The sequence below is a fragment of the Acyrthosiphon pisum genome, chromosome A1 (assembly GCF_005508785.2).
Source record: "Acyrthosiphon pisum isolate AL4f chromosome A1, pea_aphid_22Mar2018_4r6ur, whole genome shotgun sequence".
Classification (NCBI taxonomy): domain Eukaryota; kingdom Metazoa; phylum Arthropoda; class Insecta; order Hemiptera; family Aphididae; genus Acyrthosiphon; species Acyrthosiphon pisum.
In genome coordinates, this window is record NC_042494.1 from 147,437,957 (window position 1) to 147,460,827 (window position 22,871).

Here is a 22,871-nt window from a genome sequence, read left to right on the forward strand (position 1 = left end):
GAATATAATATATTAGTTCATATGGATGATTATTGCATGTTTTAGACATTTTGAAACTATCGTCAGATAAAACAACTTAATTTTTAAAAATTTCTGAAACATATACATGGTTATGGAATAAGTTATAATGAATAACGTGATATGCGAACACCGTGATAAACTAACACGTAAGTATCTACTGATTTTCATTTCTTCGTACAATCTAGAATCTATAGATGTCAATTCGTTTAATTATCAAAATGAGACTAGTAAAATCATAAAATCTTACGTGTTAATTACGTGTTAATTACGTTTGATATTATATATATTATAATGTATATTGTGTATATTGTATAGTACCTATATATAACAGTGCATGAATTGGGCAAAATTAGAAAGAGGATGCAAAAGTGCAACAAAAAATATGCGCACCTTAATATTTGAATATATTATTGATTATGGCACATTTAGTAGGAGTATGCATAAATATTTTTTAAAAATAAGAGGTATACTCTTTTGCGTCCCCCGTCGAACCTAAATTCAAGCACTGCATATTACACCAGCCAAGTGTGGGAGTAGGTGTTTTAAGTGTTGAAGCACCTACACGGCCAGCCCTGCCGTCAATGTTTATTTAGTGCTATAGTATATTGTATCAACTATAGAATAAAGTATAAACTAATAAGTATTATAATATTATATTATGATGTATAACTTTTATACCTAGTTAGTAAAACGTTGATAATCATAATGTGTATAGCGCAGCACTAATTATAATGTATATTACGATTTGTAATATCATAATATTTCATAAGTACCTATTGAACATTATTTAATCGTGATAACTATTAATAGCAATATATAGCAGGTATAATAACGATAAACTTATCGGTATGAATGATTAGCTGAGATATTGATATACTCTTTATGATATTTAATAACTGTAGTGTTAATTAAGATGGAATGTACCTATAGTTTATGCTGTTCGTAGATTTGTAATTACTGATAATTATTATTTATTAACGAACAATATTAACATATTATGTAGGTACGCTTACATGGAAATTGAATGACTAATTTTTTCACAACTCGCATAAGTGAAAATATTAATTCATTAACCTAAATCCCTTCTCCCATTATAGTAAAAACTCATCATGTGATATGCCACATGCACTGCATGCTCAAGTGCATGTTATATAGTATAGTGTAAACGCCTATTTGAAATATTATTATAAGCCTACTGAAATTTGGTGTGAGAACAAGTACAAGTGATGTATATTATTGTCTAAAAACGTTTCGCAAACTGTAATAAAATATGGAGAGACTTATACAATTATGTATGTTTGATATGACAAAATAAAAAATCGTAGACTGATTTTATTTTATACTGTCGTCGCATTGGGATTTCTATTTTCTAGTGATGTTGATAATCGAAATTAATATACCTAAAGGCTAAAAGTAGATAATATTTGTACAATTGTACGTCATTTATTAGAATACCATAGATTATAATATAATGTTGGGTTCCCGTGTAGTATGCTAACTACCTCTACTTCGTAGGAGTCAGACTTGGGTAGTATTCCGTATACTATTTAAATACTTTTTTTTGAAAGTATTCAATACGGTATTTTGAATACTTTTTACAAGTATTCTGAGTATCTACAGTATTCGGAATACTTTTTTAACATCCAATATTAATTTTAATATAATATTTTATAATTAATAAATTATAGATAGCCAGATAGGTGTGTTTTATCAAGATTATAATAATGTTCATTTATAAACACAGAATTGAAAAAGTAATATTTTTGCTATTATATTATATTATTATAACCTAAATCTACTAAAAAAAAGTATTCGAAAAATATTTGGAGTACTTTTTGTGAAGTATTCCAAATACTTAAGAATATTATTATCATAAAGTATTCGAATACATATTCTGAATACTTTTTTTTTAAGTATTCGGAATATGTATTTGAAATACATTTAAAAAGTATTTTACCCAAGTCTGGTAGGCGTAGTATGCTGCCTACCGTAAAAAGCTACCTATAATACGTATTATACGTAGGTATACCTACAAAAAAAATTTACTAGTGTTTACCATTTTTACTTGTCTATACCTACTGATTAATAAAAATTGTATTAACTAAAATAAACTTACGGTATTTTTGATGATCATAATATTGACAATTATTTGAATACGTTATAATATATTACGTGTTTACTTCATCATAGGTAGCGCACTACACGAGTACCTATAATGTTGTAATAAAATGCTCTTTCGTGTTCAGGTAAACACGTGGAATTGTTAAAATAACTCCAAACGGTATTGGTTTCGTAACTCGATTTTCATCGTACCTACTTAACCTCTATTATATAGATCGCAAAATTTAAAATATTTTTATATAATATATACACGGACTCCCATGGCCAATTTAAAAGCGCGTCAACAGTTTGCAATCGAGAGTTATGACAATTGATTGTTATTAATACTAATGATTGTGTTAGTACCATACACTGATGGATGTTGGCCGACAATATATAATAACAGTATGGTAATTAATTAGTCGCGATCGTTTAATTGGACGTCTGAAATAATTATTATCCGGACATTCATAGAAATAACTTCAACCACAAACAGTGTCATCGATACTGCCACCACCTAACCGTCAAGGTGGTGTTTTTTAAATTTTTTATACGCTGTTGTCGATTATTCGGTTTTAAAATGAACAAAAACAAGCCAAAGGGTAATTACGATTTTTCGATAGCTCTAGGAAAATTAAATTTTGGTAGAGTAATATTTAAAAGAAATGTGAAAATTATGTTATGTTTATTTTAGACGTCGATGATTCCACTTTCCTTGTTGCTCAACCACCTGTACACTTGGACGATGCAATCGAAATGGTTGGTAAGTGAATTAAAATTAGTAAGTACCTATCTATATTATTTATTTTTTATGTTATTAAAATTATCAGTCCATATACGTTTATAGTTTATACATATAGTTAAGGTAGGTGAGTAAATTTTTAAATTGATCAGAATCGTTGTTTAAAATAACAAGTTAAATCGATTCCTATAGCATAAAAAAACTATTTAACATAAATTACTTACAATAAACAAACTAATATTTGTTATATTACGGTAAGCAATAATATAAACATATTGGTATTATTTTTTTGTTTTTAGAATAACCCATTTAATTTTAAATTATTGGTAGAACAATATATTAAAGAATATAATTATTGATGAAATTGAAAAAAATATATATATTTAAATTTTAAATATCTATTATAAATTTATATTATCAGCTACCTATATTGAATATATTATTATTTAAACTATGTTTTCATTTACTAGAATACGATTTTAATGAGGATTTACTATAGTTATTGATACATACATATAATACATAAATATAAAATAAAAACGGGGACGTGGTTTTGCTGTTTAGCAATTAGAAGGTGCCGAGTGTACATTCTCATTGAATAGGTCACTGTTATGGATATGTCAATTTTTAATTCAATGATAAATAGGAAGTGGATGTCTGCCGATATTTCTATTTTTCAGGAATGTTTTATTGTATTTTTAAATTTCTATTAGTAATTTATTTTTCCAACAGTAAGTAGAAATAATTTTTTCCAAAAACAAACCATGCATACATTTCATTAAATATTACATTACTATTTGTTATTTAATAATAAGTCGACACTGACGTACCATAGTTTAATGGCGTGTAAATAGGTTCGTGGAATAATTATCTTAAAATTAATCTAAATATTTTTAAAATGTCATTGTGTATAGTATATAATAAAAATTAATATATGTAGACATGGAGTGGCTAAAAGTTTCAAGTCCCTAGGAATAATATTTTTTGAATTACAACAAAATTATTAATTTTTCTTTAAATATAAAATTTTATCAAAACTAGACTTTCAAATATCCATAAAAATAATTACATCTTGCTGTTTTTAATATTTATAAACTGCTATATATAGAACTTATGATGAGAAATCATGTTCTAAATTTTTGAGCTTTTTGACCAAGCATATCATTTTAAATCAATATTTATAGAAACAAATAAAAATTTTCAAATGCATTATAAATAGCTTAAAATTAGTATAAATATTTTGAAAATGTCACTGAGCATAGAAATGATAATATTTTTATAGAAATCTAAAATACTATAAAGTTTCAGGTTTCTATGATTAATGTTTTTTTCGGAATAATAACAAAATAACAAAAATAAATTCAGGATAAATCGTTATTTTACGCGTGAACCATAAATATACGCTTATAAAAAAAAATTGTGGCTATGTATTTTCAATATTTTTTAATGAATTTCGGTAATAACAACTTGTGATGACCTTGATTTGAATATAATTTTCAAGCTTTTTTACTCACAAACAAAAGTTTTATTTTATACCGGGTGATTCTTTTATCATTGAACACTCATTATTTCGAAAAGTGTACATTTTTTTTGAAAATATTTTTTTACATAGTTTCAAGTCCCTTATAAAACAACGTTTTTCTTAAAAAATTATATTTTTAAATGTTTTTTATCCTTATAATTTTTTAAGTTTTTTACTTTTTTGATTGACAACATTGGGTTTTAATTTTATATTCCAAAGCAGAATATTTTTTTTAGTATTTTGATACATGAAAATCGAATTTCGGGCGAATAGTTTATGAGTTATAAATATTCAAAGTTTAGATGAGCAGAGTGGAGTGGTACGGGGTTACCCCGCGAAATGTTTGTCCACTTCTCCGCAGAAAAGGTTCCTCTTAGATTCTAAAATCTTAGAATCCATATATCTTATAGGTTTTTAAAATTTACATTTGTGTAATTAGTGATTAAAAATTGTAGTGTTACATTTTATACATTTTTAAATAAATATACTAATAAAAAATTAAAACATTTTAACATATTTTATAGGGTTTGGAAGTTTTCATTATTACATATTATTTATTTGTGGGTCACTTTTCGCGGCGGTCGCCATTAGTGTGACGTCAGTGTCTTTTGTTGTACCGTCAGCACAATGTGATTTTCAAATGACTTCTTTCCACAAAGGCATCCTAAATGGAGCTTCGATGATTGGTACGTATATTTTGTCGCTGCAGTCGGTGAAAGTTATTCATTCTATATGTTTGGTTTATTTCAGGAATGTTCACGGGATCTTTTATTTGGGGTTATGTTGCTGATTCCAGAGGCAGAAGATATGCTTTGATATTGAGTATGACGATGGATGCTGTTTTCAGTATTATTTCCAGTGTATCTCAGATCTACCCGGTGTTAATATTCTGCCGACTGATGAGTGGATTTGGGTAAATCAAACGAATACCTATTATGAACATATCCTAACCTATATTGTTATACGATCGACGTGCGCATGATGAGTGCTTCAGATGTCGAACATTAAATATTACAATGCTACAACAGGACCTTTGTTTTTAGACCGCGGACGCTAATTACTAAATATTTTGTATATTTCAATTTCTTGTGATTTAATTTTGGCAATTATGACTGTCATATCTGGGTTAGGTATCGTTTAGTTCAAATTAGGAATGTATATATGATTGGTTTCATAATGTTTATAATTGTCGTGAGGGTTACTATAGTTCAGTTGAGGGTTACCACTTCGAATATGATATTATGAACTATGCGAAGGTCATCATATGTTCAAATATTAACTGGCCGAATGATCATATTATCATAATAATCATAATATGTTCGAAAATATATATATGTATAGATCGAGTGTTCGAACATTTGAAATATAATTATATATTAAATCGCTGACCCCCCTTCTAATATATTATAAGAATTTATCATATAAGGATGATATATTATCGATTTACGATTATATACAGGTGTCTCTCATAATTCAATGTGTTTTATACACTTTTTTCAATACATGTATTTCTGCAAAATATACAAAATCAAAAAATCAAACATCGAATCAAATTTTAGTTTGAAATCAATTTAATCACGTATTCATTTAAACGAGCATTGGGTACGATAGTAATTATAATATTTACGTTAATAATTTAAATTTGTAATATTGTTACCTGAATATCCTATAATGTATAACTTTTAAGATTAACAAAAATACAAAAAAAATTTTATATGTTTTTATTTTGAACACTCGATCTTTCGTAAACAAAATATTTTAACATTCGATCGTTCGGCCATTTAATGTTCGAACACGTCATGACCTTCGGACAGACCATAGTCGAACTGGTAATCCTTTCCCTTATGATTCTTTTGTTTGTTTCCCGAGAGGCTGTGAAGACTTTTTCGGGTACCTATCTGTTATAAAAGCTCCAAAAAGCTTCACCACGTAGATTTCACCATTTTATCTACGTAGTATGCTGAAAACTTTTAAAGTTTTTCAAAGTGTAAGGAAGGATTATTACAAAACTGCGAACAATTTCGAAGAAATGTATAGACAAGTGCGTTAGAATACGATTTTATCTCAAAATAAGCCACGCCCATACCGATATCTGCATTTATTGAGATAATATATATACTTATGTACGATATTAAGACGCAGGGCGCCCATTTAATTTTTTTCAGTGGGGTCAAACTTTATATAGAATTAAATTTATTTAATTTTACACAATATTTTTCATGCACAATAATTTTCAAGGGGGGCAAGTGACCCTCCTTGCCCCCTTAAGGGGCATCCATGTTGAAGTCATTAGAATATATTCTAAACTATATATTTTTTTTGTCCATATACAGAGTGTCCGGTGCTACAGTGCTATATTCTTACCTAGGAGAATTCGTAAACACCAAATATCGTGAAAAATTTTTATGCTGGATGGAAATGTTCTGGACGGGCGGTATAATATTACTTCCATGTGAGTATTATACTATTTGAACAATATCTATAATCACCCTTCCTATTACGGTACTTGGCCTTGACCCTAGTACTAAATAAGCTCTCCGGGTTGACGGCGAGGTGACAAACACTTCGTAGGGTGTCCTCGAATGTGGTTCCGTCAGCGGGGTTTAGTGTTAGTGGACAGTCACGTATTGATATGTATAATATATTCATATAATAATATTATACAACACTGGTTTAAAATTAATTTAACTGATAAAATTACTTTATAGGTAACATTATATATTTATATGTAGGTACATCTACAAGTATACATACATATTTTCCAAAATGTTCTTATATATAGTACTTTCATGACTGCAAAACCCGAGTAGCTTGTAATATTATAAATTATAATTTTACATTTCAAATGATTTATTTTAAATTTTAATACTATAAATTAATGTTAAAATTTAATTAAATTGGTATATAAAACCCATATCTACCCACCGTACACCATCAATTTTCTTATTACGTATACAACGCAGTAGGTAGTAGGAAACTGAACTATAAAATAAAATAAAGCATCAATAAAGATAGTACTATAATCAGATAAGCAATATAGAGCATATTATATCTAAATGCATTTTTAATTTATTATATCATGTTTTAATAATTTATACAATTTACAAATTATAACAATAAACCAAATTTTAGGTATTATGCATATTTAATGTTTACACAATTTTATAAAAAAATTGGTAAAAACTATTTTTAGAATTTATTACTTACGCTAAAAGCTTGCTGTAGTTAAATTTTACTGTTTCGTACGTTTGGGGATTGAGAATATTATCAAATGGCAAAATAAATAATACATTTTTCATAAAATTCTAGAATATTATAATTTTTAGTTTCTTAAATTTGTTGGAAGCCATGTCAGACTTGGTCGATTAAAATGTATTATCATACTTTGCGATTATATAACAATACGCATCGATATAATATTTTTATGTAAAAATACAAAAAAATAAATAGATAATGTGACTATCAAGAAAAAAGTACTAGCACCTACTTTAACGAGTGGTTGATTAAATAAATAAAAATAATTTTAACAATTTTTTAATCATCTCTCGATGTTCGATGCGTTGTTCTATAATAATAATATTAATTAGGTAACTGAAAACTGTTTAGTCTATTTCCGATAATATCTTATATTAATTTATGTAGGTGGGTATATATTTTTAAATTTACAACTTTAGGTAAAAATATCAAATAAAATTAATACCCACAACAATAATTAATAAATTTAATAAAATAATTCAAAAAATAATATTTTAGTATTTTTTTAGGCGTGGCATGGTTGATTATACCACAAACATTCAGAATCGAATATGGATTATTTTTATTCAGGTCGTGGAATTTATTTGTTATTATATGTTCTCTACCGAGCATACTATTGGCATGCTTGTTGGTGAGATTGCCGGAAAGTCCAAAGTTTTTACTCGCCAAGGGTAAACACGATGAGACCATCGATTGCTTGAAATACGTTTATAGATGGAACCATAAGGCTGACGATAAATTTCCGGCAAGTTTAATTATTATTTAGTCACTATAGTGTTCTGCAGGACAACTTTCAACAATTAATATTTACGATCATTTAATTTTCATCTGGTCGTTTTAGGTGACTACGTTAATGTTACCTGATTGCATAAACAAACAGAGTAATGGTTTCTTTAACGGGCTCTACGAGAGTACTGTAGGTTTGTTCACGTCTAAGTACAAATTTATAGCTATAATCACGTGCATTATACAATTTTGCGCAACTACCAGGTAAAACTCATTCGTTTAGCGAATGTCGAGAATTTTCAATGTGAGAGACATCGGCGTAATTAGTCACACGTCCATTATTGTTTGTTCGCAGTTATTATATGTTGATGCTGTGGTTTCCAGAGCTAATGAATAGGTTTCGATGGTATGAAAAGACATATGCAGGCCCGAAAAACATGACGAATATGTGTGAAATCGTATCCATGTTTAAGATCGAGCCCGAAATGACACACCAAAAGTGCAATGATGATATTGATGAATCGGTATACATCAACATTGTCATTATTGGAATAGCATGCATACCAACAAGTCTTATCGTGCCACTGTTCGTTAACAGATTAGGACTCAGGTTTTTTTTAGGTACAGATATTTTATTTTTTTAACTAATCATTGATTCAATATTTTTATATATTATTATATATTTTCAAGAACGTTTTCTAGTTAAATTAATATTGTAAAACTACCAATGACTGATATCTTTAATTACAAATTTATAATACGTTATATTAATTAATAGTTTATAACTGAGTATGAAGGTGATGGTTCACACTTTATAGGTTATTTGATTCAAAGTACATTGTATTACGTAGGTACAAATTTATGACATTAATTTTTCTAATTGTTAAAATTACTTAAAATCTAATTAAAAATATTCTTAGATAGTTAACTGTAATATTTATATTATTATTAGTATTTTATAATAATATAATATTTATAAATGTTAAAATAAAGTGAAGGAATCATAATTCGATTAATACAAGGGAATAGGTAACGTTCACATTTTATTCAATAGTGAGATGTCTAAAAGGAGAAAAAATTTAATTTATTGATATCTGCAAGTGCGCCCATCTTCGAAAATCCAGGGGGTACACTGTATTTTTTCAATAATATTGACCTTTCTGTTAACCTGTCAACTGATGTATGTAATATTTCGTAGAATAATATTATATGACTGTATTCATACAGAAGTATTTATCAATTTCTAATAAGATGTAAAATATATAATATAAAAATGCACTTAATTATTTAAGTTATATATTTTACATTTTATTAGAAATTGAACTACCTACTCGTATTTATTTTATAAATAATTATATAGTTATGATAAGTTGATAAATACTATTATATGAATACAGTCATATAATATGTTACGTTTATTTTTTGAAAATTCGTCAACAACATTTTGAACTAAATTTAAATATTGAATATCTTCTTTCTATGTATACTAAGCATACTATATAATCCAGATAATAAATTATATTAAACTTATCATCAAGTTTAATATTTTTTTTTGTTTTGTGGCATCGATGACGCTGTCGGAACTGCTTAAACATTACATCGACAGCGCCGCAATCGCTTATTAATTTTAAATCAATACATTACACTTAATTGTAAATAATATGGCTATTACTTAACAGGCATTTACGAATATACATTTTTTTAGCGATAAATTAGTTTCTACACATCCTGGCTGCCAAGGTCTACTTTCCGCAGCGATTGATAGTATATACATATTACATATATGTAGATCCCTGTCACCTTGCCTCGGCTGTCTGCCTAGCTCTCTCTTCTTCCTCCTTCGCTGCCATAATTTTTTCCACCATCAAGTAGAATTGTAGAAAAGCCGAAACGTTTGCTCGGTACTCCACAGTACGTTAGTCTTATCTGCTGGGTCGGTTGGTAGACCCTCGAAAACCGGTCCACAGAGGATGTTTGGTATGTCTACTGGAGCCAGTGGACGTCACAGGTGCGTACTGAGGTCCACCCTTAGACCATCACATTATGGGCAATAAAACAGCGTATATGTCCGATAAGCTAGCAGAGTGCGTGCAGTACGAACTAACGACCCTATACCAATGTGATGTTGAAACTGTTGAAAACAGTAAAGCACATTGGTAAGGTCATTGGTACCCTGGGCACCGTCCTACCTGATGACATTTGGGATGAGCCTGTGGGTCCAGGGAGCCTTGGTGGAGACCATCCATCTGCTGTACCATTCCCAGATGGTGGTCTTCTGTTCGATGGCCTTGATATTCGCGCGGGGGGAGAGGACGACCTTTTGGCGGCGGATCGGCAATCGTGGTCTTGGCCCTTGTCCGTTCCTAGGCCAAAAAGTCTGCAGGTGGCATGCCGGCTAGGAGGAGTGCGGCTTTGTCTGACACAGTCCTATAGGCACAGATAACGCGCAGAGCGGCAGCCCTCTGCGGTCTTATTGGGTTCATCTTTGTCCTGGCTACAGATGAAACAGTACCGGACCACAGCGGTGTTAAGTTTAATATCTAGGATTAATATCTGTTGTTCAAATCATTGAACTACGTGATATAATCATCATATTTTTTTTAATAAATTATGTATATTATAATATATTATGCATAAATGTATAATTGACACGGAAAATCTAAAGGGGGACATGTCCCTCCTTGCACCCCTCTCAATGAACGCCATTGAATATTTGTAGTAGGAACACTACTAACTTTAACTGTATTTCTGTTTTATCTAGTGGTAAGCTTTTTTGGATCAGGTCTGTCCGCTGCTTGCTTATACTTCATTACGTCTTCACTTGAGAATCTCGTTTTATCTTCAACGTTTGCAGCTCTTTCCAGCATGGGTATTAGTCTTATGTATTGCATCGCTGTCGAGTTGTTTCCTACAGAATACAGGTAAGCTTTGGCATAGGCAGAAATCCATTAAAATTTCAGGGGGGCTAACATTATTAACATCAATGTGAGCCCCGCTTCGATCCTACAAAACTAAAAAAGTAGGTGGCTTGAAGGACTTTTTTTGGGGGGGGGGGGGGCTAAGCTTTGGAGTTATACGTTGAAAAAAATTATTATTAATTCGTATTTTTTTTTCTTAGGGGCATGGCCGTATCTATAGGTTCTACGTTTGGAAAAGTAGGCGCACTTATGGGTAATGTCATCGTTGGAGTATTTATCGATGAGCTTTGTGCAATTCCAATTTTGGTATCATGTTCATTTTTGATAAGTAAGTAACTACAAATTTTTGAATGAATGCTAATGCGTAATATAACTAACAAGACGTAATAATGTGTTATACATGCATTTTGTATATGCAGTCAATACAATATAATATGTCACTACCTACTATTAGAAGTTATAACTAGTCCACTCTTCTTGTTTTAACTTTAAATTTGTTTTTTTTTTTTTTTATATCAATATATAATAACATATTAAATATTGATACCTACTTTCAAAACTATTAAATACAAATTAATTTTAAAATAATAATTGAGGTTATAATTTGTTAAAAGCAATTACGAATTATTTAATAATATTACAAATATCAATGTAGACCTATATGACCGTATATGGTATTTGTGGACCATAATAAGACCAACGACGCAAGAAAATGATAATAACATACCTATAGATGCCTAATATGATAATGTAATTACATTATTTCTAATGTTCGGAGGGCACCCACGAGGTTGTATAATCGAGAAATAATCAAATATACACTATGATTTAGTACACAAATATTAAATACCTATATAAAATATATAAATATACTCAATCTTACTGATCAATATCTTACCATCGTAGTATCTTACAATTTATATACTGCCTATGGACTATGCCGCAGTATGAGTTGAGGCGACGAAAGAAATAAGAAAAAAACAATTCACTGTTTACTGTTCGTTAGAATAATCCTTGCTATCGCATGCAGGACTTTGTACCTTAGGACTGGTGATCGGACGATATGATCACGCTGGCCAGTGAGTGGTAGTTGGCTTATACAAAGGACTCTGTGCTTAGAAGTTAGAGTAATGCTCTGCACTATCTTTGTCTTCGATGTCGGATCCCTTTTTGGCAGTCCGTTCTCTCTGGTAATATATATAAAGGTTACACGCTATTATTAATAAGATATTTATGATATAAACGGCCGAATTGCATCAGAGTTATACATATTTTATAATGGGGTTGGATAATTCCTTGTTTGTGACTAAAGAGCTGTTTTTTGGGTGTACAGTTCATTAGATGAATGAGAATGCAATGAGCAGGGCTACGCATAGACGAAAATATAACCAAACAATTATTATATATTATTTATCGATGGAAAGCGACCAAGAGGAAATGAGCGAAGAAGTAAAGTTGACAATATCATATATACCTACTGAAGGTGCTAACCCTGATGGTAGATGAAACATATTGAAATACTATAAAGAATAAATATATTTTGGATGATAAATAAAGAACCTCCACGGATCGTAAAACCAAAAAAAAAATCAAGAAATAAATGTCTGTAGGTAGTCTTGTGAATATTAGGTGTTGGGATAATTTAATTCTTTCTTAATATTCATAATATTAAATTTAGAAATAGGCTTATTACTATACCATTTATGTTAATAACATTAACTGTTTAGTTTCAGGATTGCTGGTGCTAACATTACCAAAAACTGGGAGAACAAACATACAATGAAATTAAAATATCTAATGATATGACTTTTAATTTGTGTCATTGGAAAATAGTATATTGCCTCGTTTCACGATTTTGTAAGAAAACAAATTTGTATAAGAACTAATGATTTGTAGAAGTAGAGAGGTTATTGTATTACTATATTTTGTGTATTATTATTTATTTTATAACTTTGTTTTCCGAATATTTAAATAATATCGTTTTACTTACATTTGTATTGAAAGTTAAGAAAGATATTTGGAATTAAAATAATATACAATAAATATTAAATAATACAAGCATTTTATTTTAAACTTTTCTGATGTCTTGGATATTTTTACTTCATTAGTTATAATTGCGTTTTTTATTAATATAAAATATTAATCGTGTAATTAATTGAATACAATTTTTTGTTCTGAAGCCTGGATTTTCATCACGATTAATTAGGTCATTAGTCTAATTTAAAAGCTATTTTACACTGTAATCTTTTATTATTATTATTACCTATTTAATATAATTGTTATATCGTTAAGTTACTGAATTAGTTCAATATTGCTATAAATGTATATACGCAGGGCTTCAAAACGTTTTTATAACATTATGAGTATAACGTTAAACATATCAAAAAACGATTGACATCGATAACGGATAACCTATCGGTAAACGATAAACGATAAACGATTGAAACGAATAACAGTTAACGTACCAGTAAACGATGAACGATTGAAAACGGACAACGGATAATGAAACAGAAACGATAAACGATTGAAACATATAATTGCTTGAAAAAAAATATTTATAAAATTATAACTATCAGTAAAATATATAATATTATGGTTATTTTTGTAATATTATAATTTTCAATCACTCTGTTTTGTGGGAAACATGCTATATCCACCAGATAACGTTAAAACTTCATAACGTTTAAATTCTATATAACGTTAAACAGTCATTCGATCATAACGTTTAATATACATATAACGTTAAACAGCATGATTGCAACCCTACATTGCGATGAAAACTCAAATGGTCCTTATTCCCCCACTGTGGCCACTTTAATACTTCATAGTTGTTTATCTTTCTTTCCCCTATGTCATGCATGTGTGCACCTTGCACAAACTAGCACCTGTCCCTAAGTTAAATTTAATAGTAATGAATAATAAAAAAATATTTTGAAGTATAAAATATAAAAAAAAAGCCTTACTAAGCATAAAATAAACAAAAAATAAATAAGCAACAATGTTACAAAACCGTTTATTTGTGTAAATCATAATTAATTCATTTGCAGTGGGAATTACAATCTGATATTCTAACATATTTATACGCGGAAACGGGCGTCATAATTGCCTTGTTCAGCAACGAAATGTAAAGCCTGAACGTAGGACTTGCATAGTTGGCCACGATGATTTCGGTCGGGCCACATGTCAGCTCGGCCGAAACCGTTTGCCGTTCTAAGTCGTTGGCTGCAGACTGTGAGTCGATCATCGCCGGCTCCTGCGTCGAAGTGGCAGACGGCAATTCCAATCCCACGTCGGCTGCATCGCCCGCAGAAGCCGTCTGTACCGATGTGTTCGGCATTGAACTATGTCTTACTACGTCTTAACGCCGGGCTGGCGAACTGATCGCATTTTTCCGACGCGATTTCGTAAGAATTTTAGTCCAATTCGGTGGATGGAGTTATCTCGACTTCAGACGACTTGATAGTGATTTCTATAATATTCGACATGTTCCTATAGACTTGATTAATATAATAGGTATTAATATATTAATACTAATGCGTACAGATAATGCATAGTCGTGCGACCGCAGGCGGGCATATGGCGGTTAACGTGTCAACAACAGGTAGTGTTATAACTTTTGACAAATATTACAATGAATATACGTAGATAGTGTTCGTTGTAACAATACAGCAATAATAAACTATGACACAGACAATATTTATTCCAAACAGTATAGTTGTCCATACCAACAATATTTTTAAAACTTTCGTTTCGGGAATAAAATATATATTAGTTTATTGACTATCACTAAATTATTATGTTAAATTCAAATTTAAAAATAAGTCAAATATGTCAGTCAGCCTATGATATTACTAAGTATATTTGATGATATTATTGTAAATAAAGTAATTTACATACCTATTTATGTGGAACCTTGTTTTAAATTGTCAATCCTTAGGTATAAAATTTGAATATTTTATAAATTTTTAACTACAAAATATTTATTAAATTTTAAATTAGATAAATTTTGTCAAAATTCGAACTTTAAATCAAAAAACTTTTAATATTTTTCAAATGCCATTGTAACAATATAGTAGGAGCCTTGTATTAAATTTCTAAAACTAATAAAATTTGAAACTGAAAATCTCCCTAAACAGTTCAAAACAAATCAAAATATTTTAATAATTTTATCATGTATAGAAAATGCAAATATTAACAACCAGTGAAAATTGCATGTATCTACGTTCATTTGTTTTAAAGTTACACCAAAAACCAAAGTCGATTTTATTAAAAATCGATTTTGCGTAAAAATTCCCGTTTTTCCTTAATTTTTATGTAGTTTTTCCTGGTGCTTTTGAAAACTATTGGAAATTTTAAATTTTGACCTCCTAAATGCACCAACTAGATTCATATTCCCATCGAACAAGATACTGTTGAAGAAAATCAAAGCATTATTTCGACTATTTATCGTGTAAGTACACAGACTCAAAAAAAAAAAATAAAAAACACACACACTCACATCATTGTAAAATCAATACGCATATTCATCGTTTCACTCAGAATATAAAATTACCTATATTATAAAAAAATTAATCAAAATTTTTATTATTTTGATACTGATACAGCAATAGGTTAAACGTGTAAATTTTTTTTTTTTAAACGATTCGCATATATTTTTTAAATAATTATTATTAAAATATTTCATACATAATAATAGCTGTCATTAATATTATAAGTCAATATAGGTACCAATGTATCGTTATATGTATCACAACTCAGAGCGGTGTGAATAGAATCATGGTAATGACTAATGAGGTATATTATATATAATCGAACGTGTCCTGAACGAATAGCTGATCAAAAATAGAGGCTAAATTATGATGGTTGGGGATTTGACATTTTGACAGTACCTTCGTACCACCAAGAGCAGTGGTGCTCTATATAGGAAACGATTTTCCAAAATTAGTATTATAAAAAGGTGGCTTGTACAATAATTTTGAGATGTACGATGGAAATCAAGAATTTTTTTTTTCATTGTTGCCATTGGTTATACAGATTATAATAGTAATAGTTGAAAATAGTAGAAATTTGTATTTTTTTTTATATAATAGTAGCCACTGGTTACATAAAATAAAAAAATAATTAGATAATGATTGGATATAAATGTAACAGTTATTATATATTTTTATAACAGAATTGAACAAAGTTTGAATCATATTATAAAAGTTTGCTTTTTAACGGGCAATGAAGTGCACGGGCCATGGGGTCAGAAAGTCAGAAGATTAGGGTTAAGATAAATCTGAAAACTTTGAAAAATGCATTAAGTATATGAGTATATTAAATAACAAAATTATTTGAGAAGTTTCAACTTTTTGAGTCCCTACCAATAACATTTTTTGAATTACAGAAAAATATGTTAAATCTTAATTTTTTGTTTAAATATCCAACAATAGTCAATATTATTGTCAATATTGACAACACGCCGTAAGCCCGTCACCAAATGGTTCTTCCACACGCCTTCAAGTCTTCTAAATATTGTAATAAATAAATAAAATATAAATGTCATCACGTCTGTTTATAGACTATAATACAACGCATAACTACATATCATTGCAATGATCGGATTGCTCGGAATCTAAAATACGTAAAAATCATAAACATCCTAATTGTAATTATAATAAATAATAGTGAAAATTAGTTTGTGCTTTTTTTTAAATTCTATTTTAGGTTAGTTTAGGTTAAAAAAAAGTTACTATATTACCATTGATTATATAATCAATGATATTACCTATGTATATATTTTTAACTCAACAATAATATTTGTACGTTTAATACATATTATTATATTTATGTTAAGATGAAGTTTGATAAAATTACCATAATATATAGGTAGGTACTAACCTACCTATCAGCTATTGTTGTTAGAATTGTTATTACAATAACCATATCGATTACTATAGGTAGATTGTGATATGCTATTTTTTTGTGAATGAGTAGTCATAAACGCCTAAAGAACTCAAAGTTATCTTTTGTATTCTGTCTTGTACTTTGAGCTCTAAATTTAATGTTTTCTGGCATAATATTATGTAACATATCAAATTAATTTTAATTGGACATTATCTATTGGTGTGAATTTACGTAAGCGTATGCAAGTATTTCCTTTTCTCAGTACCTACCATGCTTAGATATTGATATGGTAGTTTACTCGCTCAATGACGAAGGAGAACAAAATTTAATCGTAATCAACAAATGATAATTGAACGGTCGAGATCGTAGTGATTCATGAGATCATGTGATTATTATACCTATACACAAATAGTTACAACAACGTAAATACAATTTTTACAAAAACAAAAACGAAAGAGAGCGAGTTAATGAGTTATACCATATTTATAATATGCTGCAGGGGTCTGTCTTAAAAATATTAATGGTGCGTATATTATATACACACACCCAGGGCTGGATTTACGCCTAAGCCTGTGAGTTCTGGGCCTAGGGCAACACATTTTTGGGGGCGGCTAATTCTGTAAGAAATTGAAAAAATATATTATTATACATATAAATACATTTTTTTGGGGTAAGGGTGGCATATTTAAAAGGGCCCAGGACGGCACCTGTTCTAAATCCGGCACTGACACACCTCTTCCTATTCCTTTGCCTATTCCAGTAGGTATAATACATCTAACATTATCTTATAATATTACCGATTCGACCGGTCGTCTATGACGTTCGCGATTTCGGTATAGCCTCGGTACAGGTTTATCGCCGAAATATCTAGGTCTGAATCGCATTTGCCGAGACGCATATACGTTCTAAAATATCAACAAAAAAAGCACGATTAAAGTGGCGGGAGAGAGAAAGAGAGATAGAGACGAACAGTCAGACAGAGAGACAAGCAAAGAGAGAGAGAGTGAGACACACACACAGAGTGAGTGACAGATAGTAGCGTATTGTGTTATTATCGGTTTGATTTAAGAATAAGAGAGCAAGCAGCTCATCTGTGCAGTCGTATATATAGGACGCGAGGAACGTTTCGCTGCAGCCACTGCGTCCCCACCCTGCAGAGTCGGCGGCAAATAGTATACGGTCGCAGTACTATTTTACATATTATATTATATTATGTAGGTATCTACACATATATTATTATATTGGGTATGCGCGTCGAAAAATAAAACGACGGTATTTACACTTATCATTGCGGAATCGCCGATGGAATACGCACGCGCTCCGAACGGGACGTTATACGACTGTGCTGCAGACGACCGTCACGATATTAATATAATATTATTATATTAATATTGTCGTATCGCTATAAAGTGTTGGATGTATATATCATATTATTATTGTATTGCACTTTATACACGCGGTAGGTAGGGTGTACCCACTTTTACGAGGTTTAAAATCATATTCACGGACGCGAATATTCGCGGGATGCGCAAAGTCCACGCGAATCCGCCGCAGACGACGACGACGAAGCGCATAAAAAAGTAATAATAATAATAAAGCGCGTACGCCCCGACAAGACAAACCGCCGTCACCTCCATCATCATCATCAACATCATCAACATTCATCATCATTCATCATCGTAACGATTACTGTGTACGGTTCGGTGTTATCGAACGACCGTCGTCGCGTGTTTTTATACGGTGAATATATAATAATAATATTATTATCTACGCGATGTACTAATGTTGTATTTTGATATATTTTATTATAATAATTTAACATTATATTATTGTTGTTTAACACAACCGTTGTGCACAGTCAAACGTATGAAATATTAATATAACGATGGTCGTGATGATGAGCAATACGTCTTGTACGTATTTATAACATTATCGTTTTATAGTCTAACGCGCATAATATTATAAAATTATAATAACATCCAAGTAACCCGCGATCGTCGTTAACCTACCTATTATTATTATTGTCGTTTCACGCATATTCACGGCCAGTCACTGAGGGATGTAATATATCATTATTATATATTATACGCACCTGTACGCGTAAATGGACAAGAGGTAAGCACTACACGCGTAAATCGATCATTCATCATTTCGACCGTTCATTTAAAAAAAAAAAATGCCATAATGATATACATACCTAGGTGAGCAGATGAAAAACGCATTTTTTCCATTTTTTTTTCATAATCTATTATATATTCTATTGAAAACGTCAAGTGCAATATAATGTGGCGCCGATATATTCGACCGCATATTTTTTTTAAAAATATTATTTGTAATATAAATTTTTTTGTCGTAGTACAAATATAATACATATACATATAGTCGCGTGGGAAAATCGCACAATGATTCGGTGACCCACAGAAGTCACTTTATACAAAGCTTTCTACCGCACACACTTTTGTCCGATGGATTCTTCTTACGCCGCTCTACTTATATTTGTTAGGCGAGAAAATTATATGCTTTCCATATATTTTAAGTCGATATAGTAGTCATGAAAAAACGCGTACCGTCTTAATTTACTCTTATAAGTTTTATTTTTCTACTGTAGCTTTTTATAATGACTATGCGTTTTTAATTAGTTATTTCGTGTCCTCTAGAAATCTCGATTGTATATTTCAATATATTTTTAATCAATTGGGTTTTTGTGCATGCGTCTTAATATTTGAATAGTTATCCCTGAAATAGCCGGTTTGTTCGTATTTTTCTTCTGCAATATTAAAAATGGTTTTATATAAAGTTAAGTTAGGGAAAGTTTGTTTAGAGTAGCTTCATAAGGAATATAATATATAAAATAATATCAACAATAACATATTTTACTTATTGAAATAAATGTTGGAAATGTATAATAATATACTCAGTAATTATAGATTTAATGCCTAGATAAAGCTCATCTAATATACGCCTTTGCTCTATTTGAGTTAGAAATTATACTAATTATAGAAATGTGTACAATTAATTCAAAAGTATTAACAAATTTGTTATCTAAGCTTAAATAAATTGTATTTGTAGTATAAATAATAAATTATTTTAACCTTGTGTACATTTTCAGTATATGATTTAAACATCGGAACTAAACTTATTTTTATTATAAAGACCTCAATCAATTTAGAGCTCGTTTAAGTACATAAGGACCAACGAGAGGGCCTTTTATATATTATTAAGAAGTGTATGGTATATGTAATATATTTATTCAAATTTATGCATTCTATTAGACGTATAACCATTATTTTATTTAAGCCATTAATAAAATATATAAAATGTATTACCTATACATTATGTTTTTCTTAAATTCGATCACAATAAAGTATTGATAAGATTGTTTATTTTGAATGCCTATACCTGGTTTTTATATTTTAAAAAAGGTTCTTTATATATATAAATAATTTATTATGGTGTGAGTGTATTAATATATTTATATATATTTAACTCCGAGAAGAAGATTTGAGTTTTAAAATTTTTCTTAAAAATGTGATTGATTGATTGATTGGTTTTCACACATATTTTTTTTATCGGAAAACACGTTTTTGGGTATTAAAAATGCTCTAGAAGTTTCATAATATTACTTTATTAGGTTCCTACTAGTACCTACTAGATTTGAAATCAATCAAAGTTGGTATAATTTTGGTTTAATTTAGGTACATAAAAATACTAGGAAATAATAAATTGAAAAATAAACAAAACACTTTTACTACGAAGTTTTTACTTTTTAGTTGTACGTTGTTAAAATATCTGTTTTTAAAATAAATATAATGGTGCATCGCAAGACGTAATATTATAATGTATTATAATATTATAATATTATGTTATTGAACTATTGAAGAACATATATGGTTATGTATGGTTTATACAATGTGAATTTGCTTTACAAGTGCTAATGTGTAAAATGTTACTAGAAAAATGGAAAAGTTGGAAAATAGTTATCATTCGAAGAGTAATGGATTTTAAGACTGGGATTTTTCGAATGTTTGATTATGATTTTGTATTGGCACTCCATATTTTGTAGAACATATTAATAATACGTCTACTAGAGTTTGTTAAGGTTTGCATAAAAAAAAAGCTTTGTGCAAAAATACTTAGTTTAAAGTTAAGTGTTTATAAATGAGATAGTTTTTTATAATTCTATACAATTAAGCAGGTATAGTTTAAATATAAAATGCCTATGTAAGATGTAGTATATTGCAGTGGCGGATGTAACTGATTTAAGGGGTCAAGTAATAAGAGCAAATCCATAAGATGAGGGGCCTTGTACCCCACGCACCATAAAAATATTTCCTAACTATGGTGAAAATATTTTCAGGAAAATAATATGGTTGCGTAAATAATTAGGAAATATTTTAGTTATATTCTTTGGCCAAGAAGTTCATATTTTTTATTTATTTTTTCAAATAAATAAGTTTACTGTGTATGTACTGTGTGTCTATGTCGAATTTAGATAATAGTTAAAACTTAAAATGTTTTACAAAAACATTAAAAAATATTTAAAAAACTTGAAGATATAAAATTATTCGTTATAATATTATAAAGGTTTAATTTGAATTATACATTTTTAAATTTCGAACTACACACCATTTTAGAGGCTGCTATTTACACAATAGTCAATGATAAAGTTAACATGTTATATTATTATGATGGCAGAGTGAACTTGTTTTTCCTATGAAGCAACTACCTTAAATAAGTATCTAACTCCAATTTTTAGTTTTTAATTTAGGTTATTTTAGTTTCGGCGATAACAGACTAACAGAGTTCTTGGTATTGGTGTAATTTAATTTGTACCGTATGGGAAAACCGATGCCGTGAAATTGATTACGTGGTAGCAGTTGTAGTATCGATTATAATTATAAATTATATTATTTATGATAAATAGTAGTGGGCAGGATGTAGAATAACTCACATTTACGTAGGTACTTATATAGGTAGGCAAGTCGAATTAGTTCAATCTTTTCTACTTTGTTTAATTTTAAAATTTAAAATTTAAAATTTTCCTATATGTTTAAATTATTTTAATATAAAAACAATGGTGAATTATAATCCAGTTTGCTAAACGACCGTTAAATCTGCCACTGGTAAGATGTTAGTCATATATTATTGTAGTTTGCGTTATCTTGCACTAGATAATATTGAAATAATATTATTATTTCCGTAAGCTGAATGCATAGCGTGAAATATCTTTACACATTATGGATAATGATTTTTAATTGTTAATTTAAAACTTTTAAAATTTAAAATGTGCACTATAATTATATACCTGTCAACGTACGAAGCAAAGAAAAAAAGTTTAAGCGAATTGTAAATAGCTTGCGGTTATAGTTGGGTACCTTTTCACAACACAATATAGAACTATAATTGCACAAATTCGGTGTTATATGTTTTTGTGGTTTTGGTTTACACTTTTTCGGGTACTTAAAATTAAAAAGTGTAATTTGGATATGGTATGTTTATGTTTATAATTTAAGAGGATGTCAGCGCACTATTCGTTTTCTCTCTCTGGCCCACGCGCAACATAGACAAAACGCGTTTACGCAAAATCATTTTTTCTATGCGTTTAAGTAATCTTAGAGTAAAGTCACCCATTACAAAAAAGATGAAGAATAATACTTTTGAGGGAATGACAGATCGATTTGTCTAAATATTGTCTCAAATC

At 29.4% G+C, this 22,871-nt stretch overlaps 2 protein-coding genes across 3 annotated transcripts in view; both read left to right on the plus strand.

Annotated features, from left to right (window-relative positions):
* Window positions 1-2,166: 2,166 nt before the first annotated feature.
* LOC100161342 (synaptic vesicle glycoprotein 2B) lies at window positions 2,167-13,340 on the plus strand. The gene is made up of 11 exons (XM_001944404.5): window positions 2,167-2,723; window positions 2,816-2,884; window positions 4,910-5,071; window positions 5,136-5,298; window positions 6,719-6,837; window positions 8,150-8,385; window positions 8,482-8,630; window positions 8,722-8,987; window positions 11,128-11,287; window positions 11,485-11,612; window positions 13,012-13,340. Exons 1-11 carry the CDS (start codon window positions 2,702-2,704, stop codon window positions 13,065-13,067), a joined length of 1,530 nt encoding a protein of 509 aa, XP_001944439.1. The 5' UTR covers window positions 2,167-2,701; the 3' UTR covers window positions 13,068-13,340.
* Window positions 13,341-18,278: 4,938 nt separating this feature from the next.
* LOC115033880 overlaps window positions 18,279-22,871 on the plus strand; it is an 11,321-nt gene continuing 6,728 nt past the window's right edge. Inside the window, exon 1 of one of the 2 annotated variants that reach the window (XM_029488561.1) lies at window positions 18,279-18,910. The gene's annotated coding sequence lies outside the window, so the exon portion shown is untranslated. Of the gene's footprint in view, window positions 19,286-22,871 lie in introns of both variants that reach the window. The other variant, XM_029488560.1, reaches the window with a different exon arrangement.

Bases quoted from the DNA above. Each gene is read 5' to 3' on its own strand.
- LOC100161342 (XM_001944404.5), top strand. From the start codon at position 2,702: ATGAACAAAAACAAGCCAAAGG. The intron at 8,988-11,127 runs GTACAGATATTT...TGTTTTATCTAG, and splicing joins AGGACTCAGGTTTTTTTTAG to TGGTAAGCTTTTTTGGATCA. The intron at 11,288-11,484 runs GTAAGCTTTGGC...TTTTTTTCTTAG, and splicing joins TTGTTTCCTACAGAATACAG to GGGCATGGCCGTATCTATAG.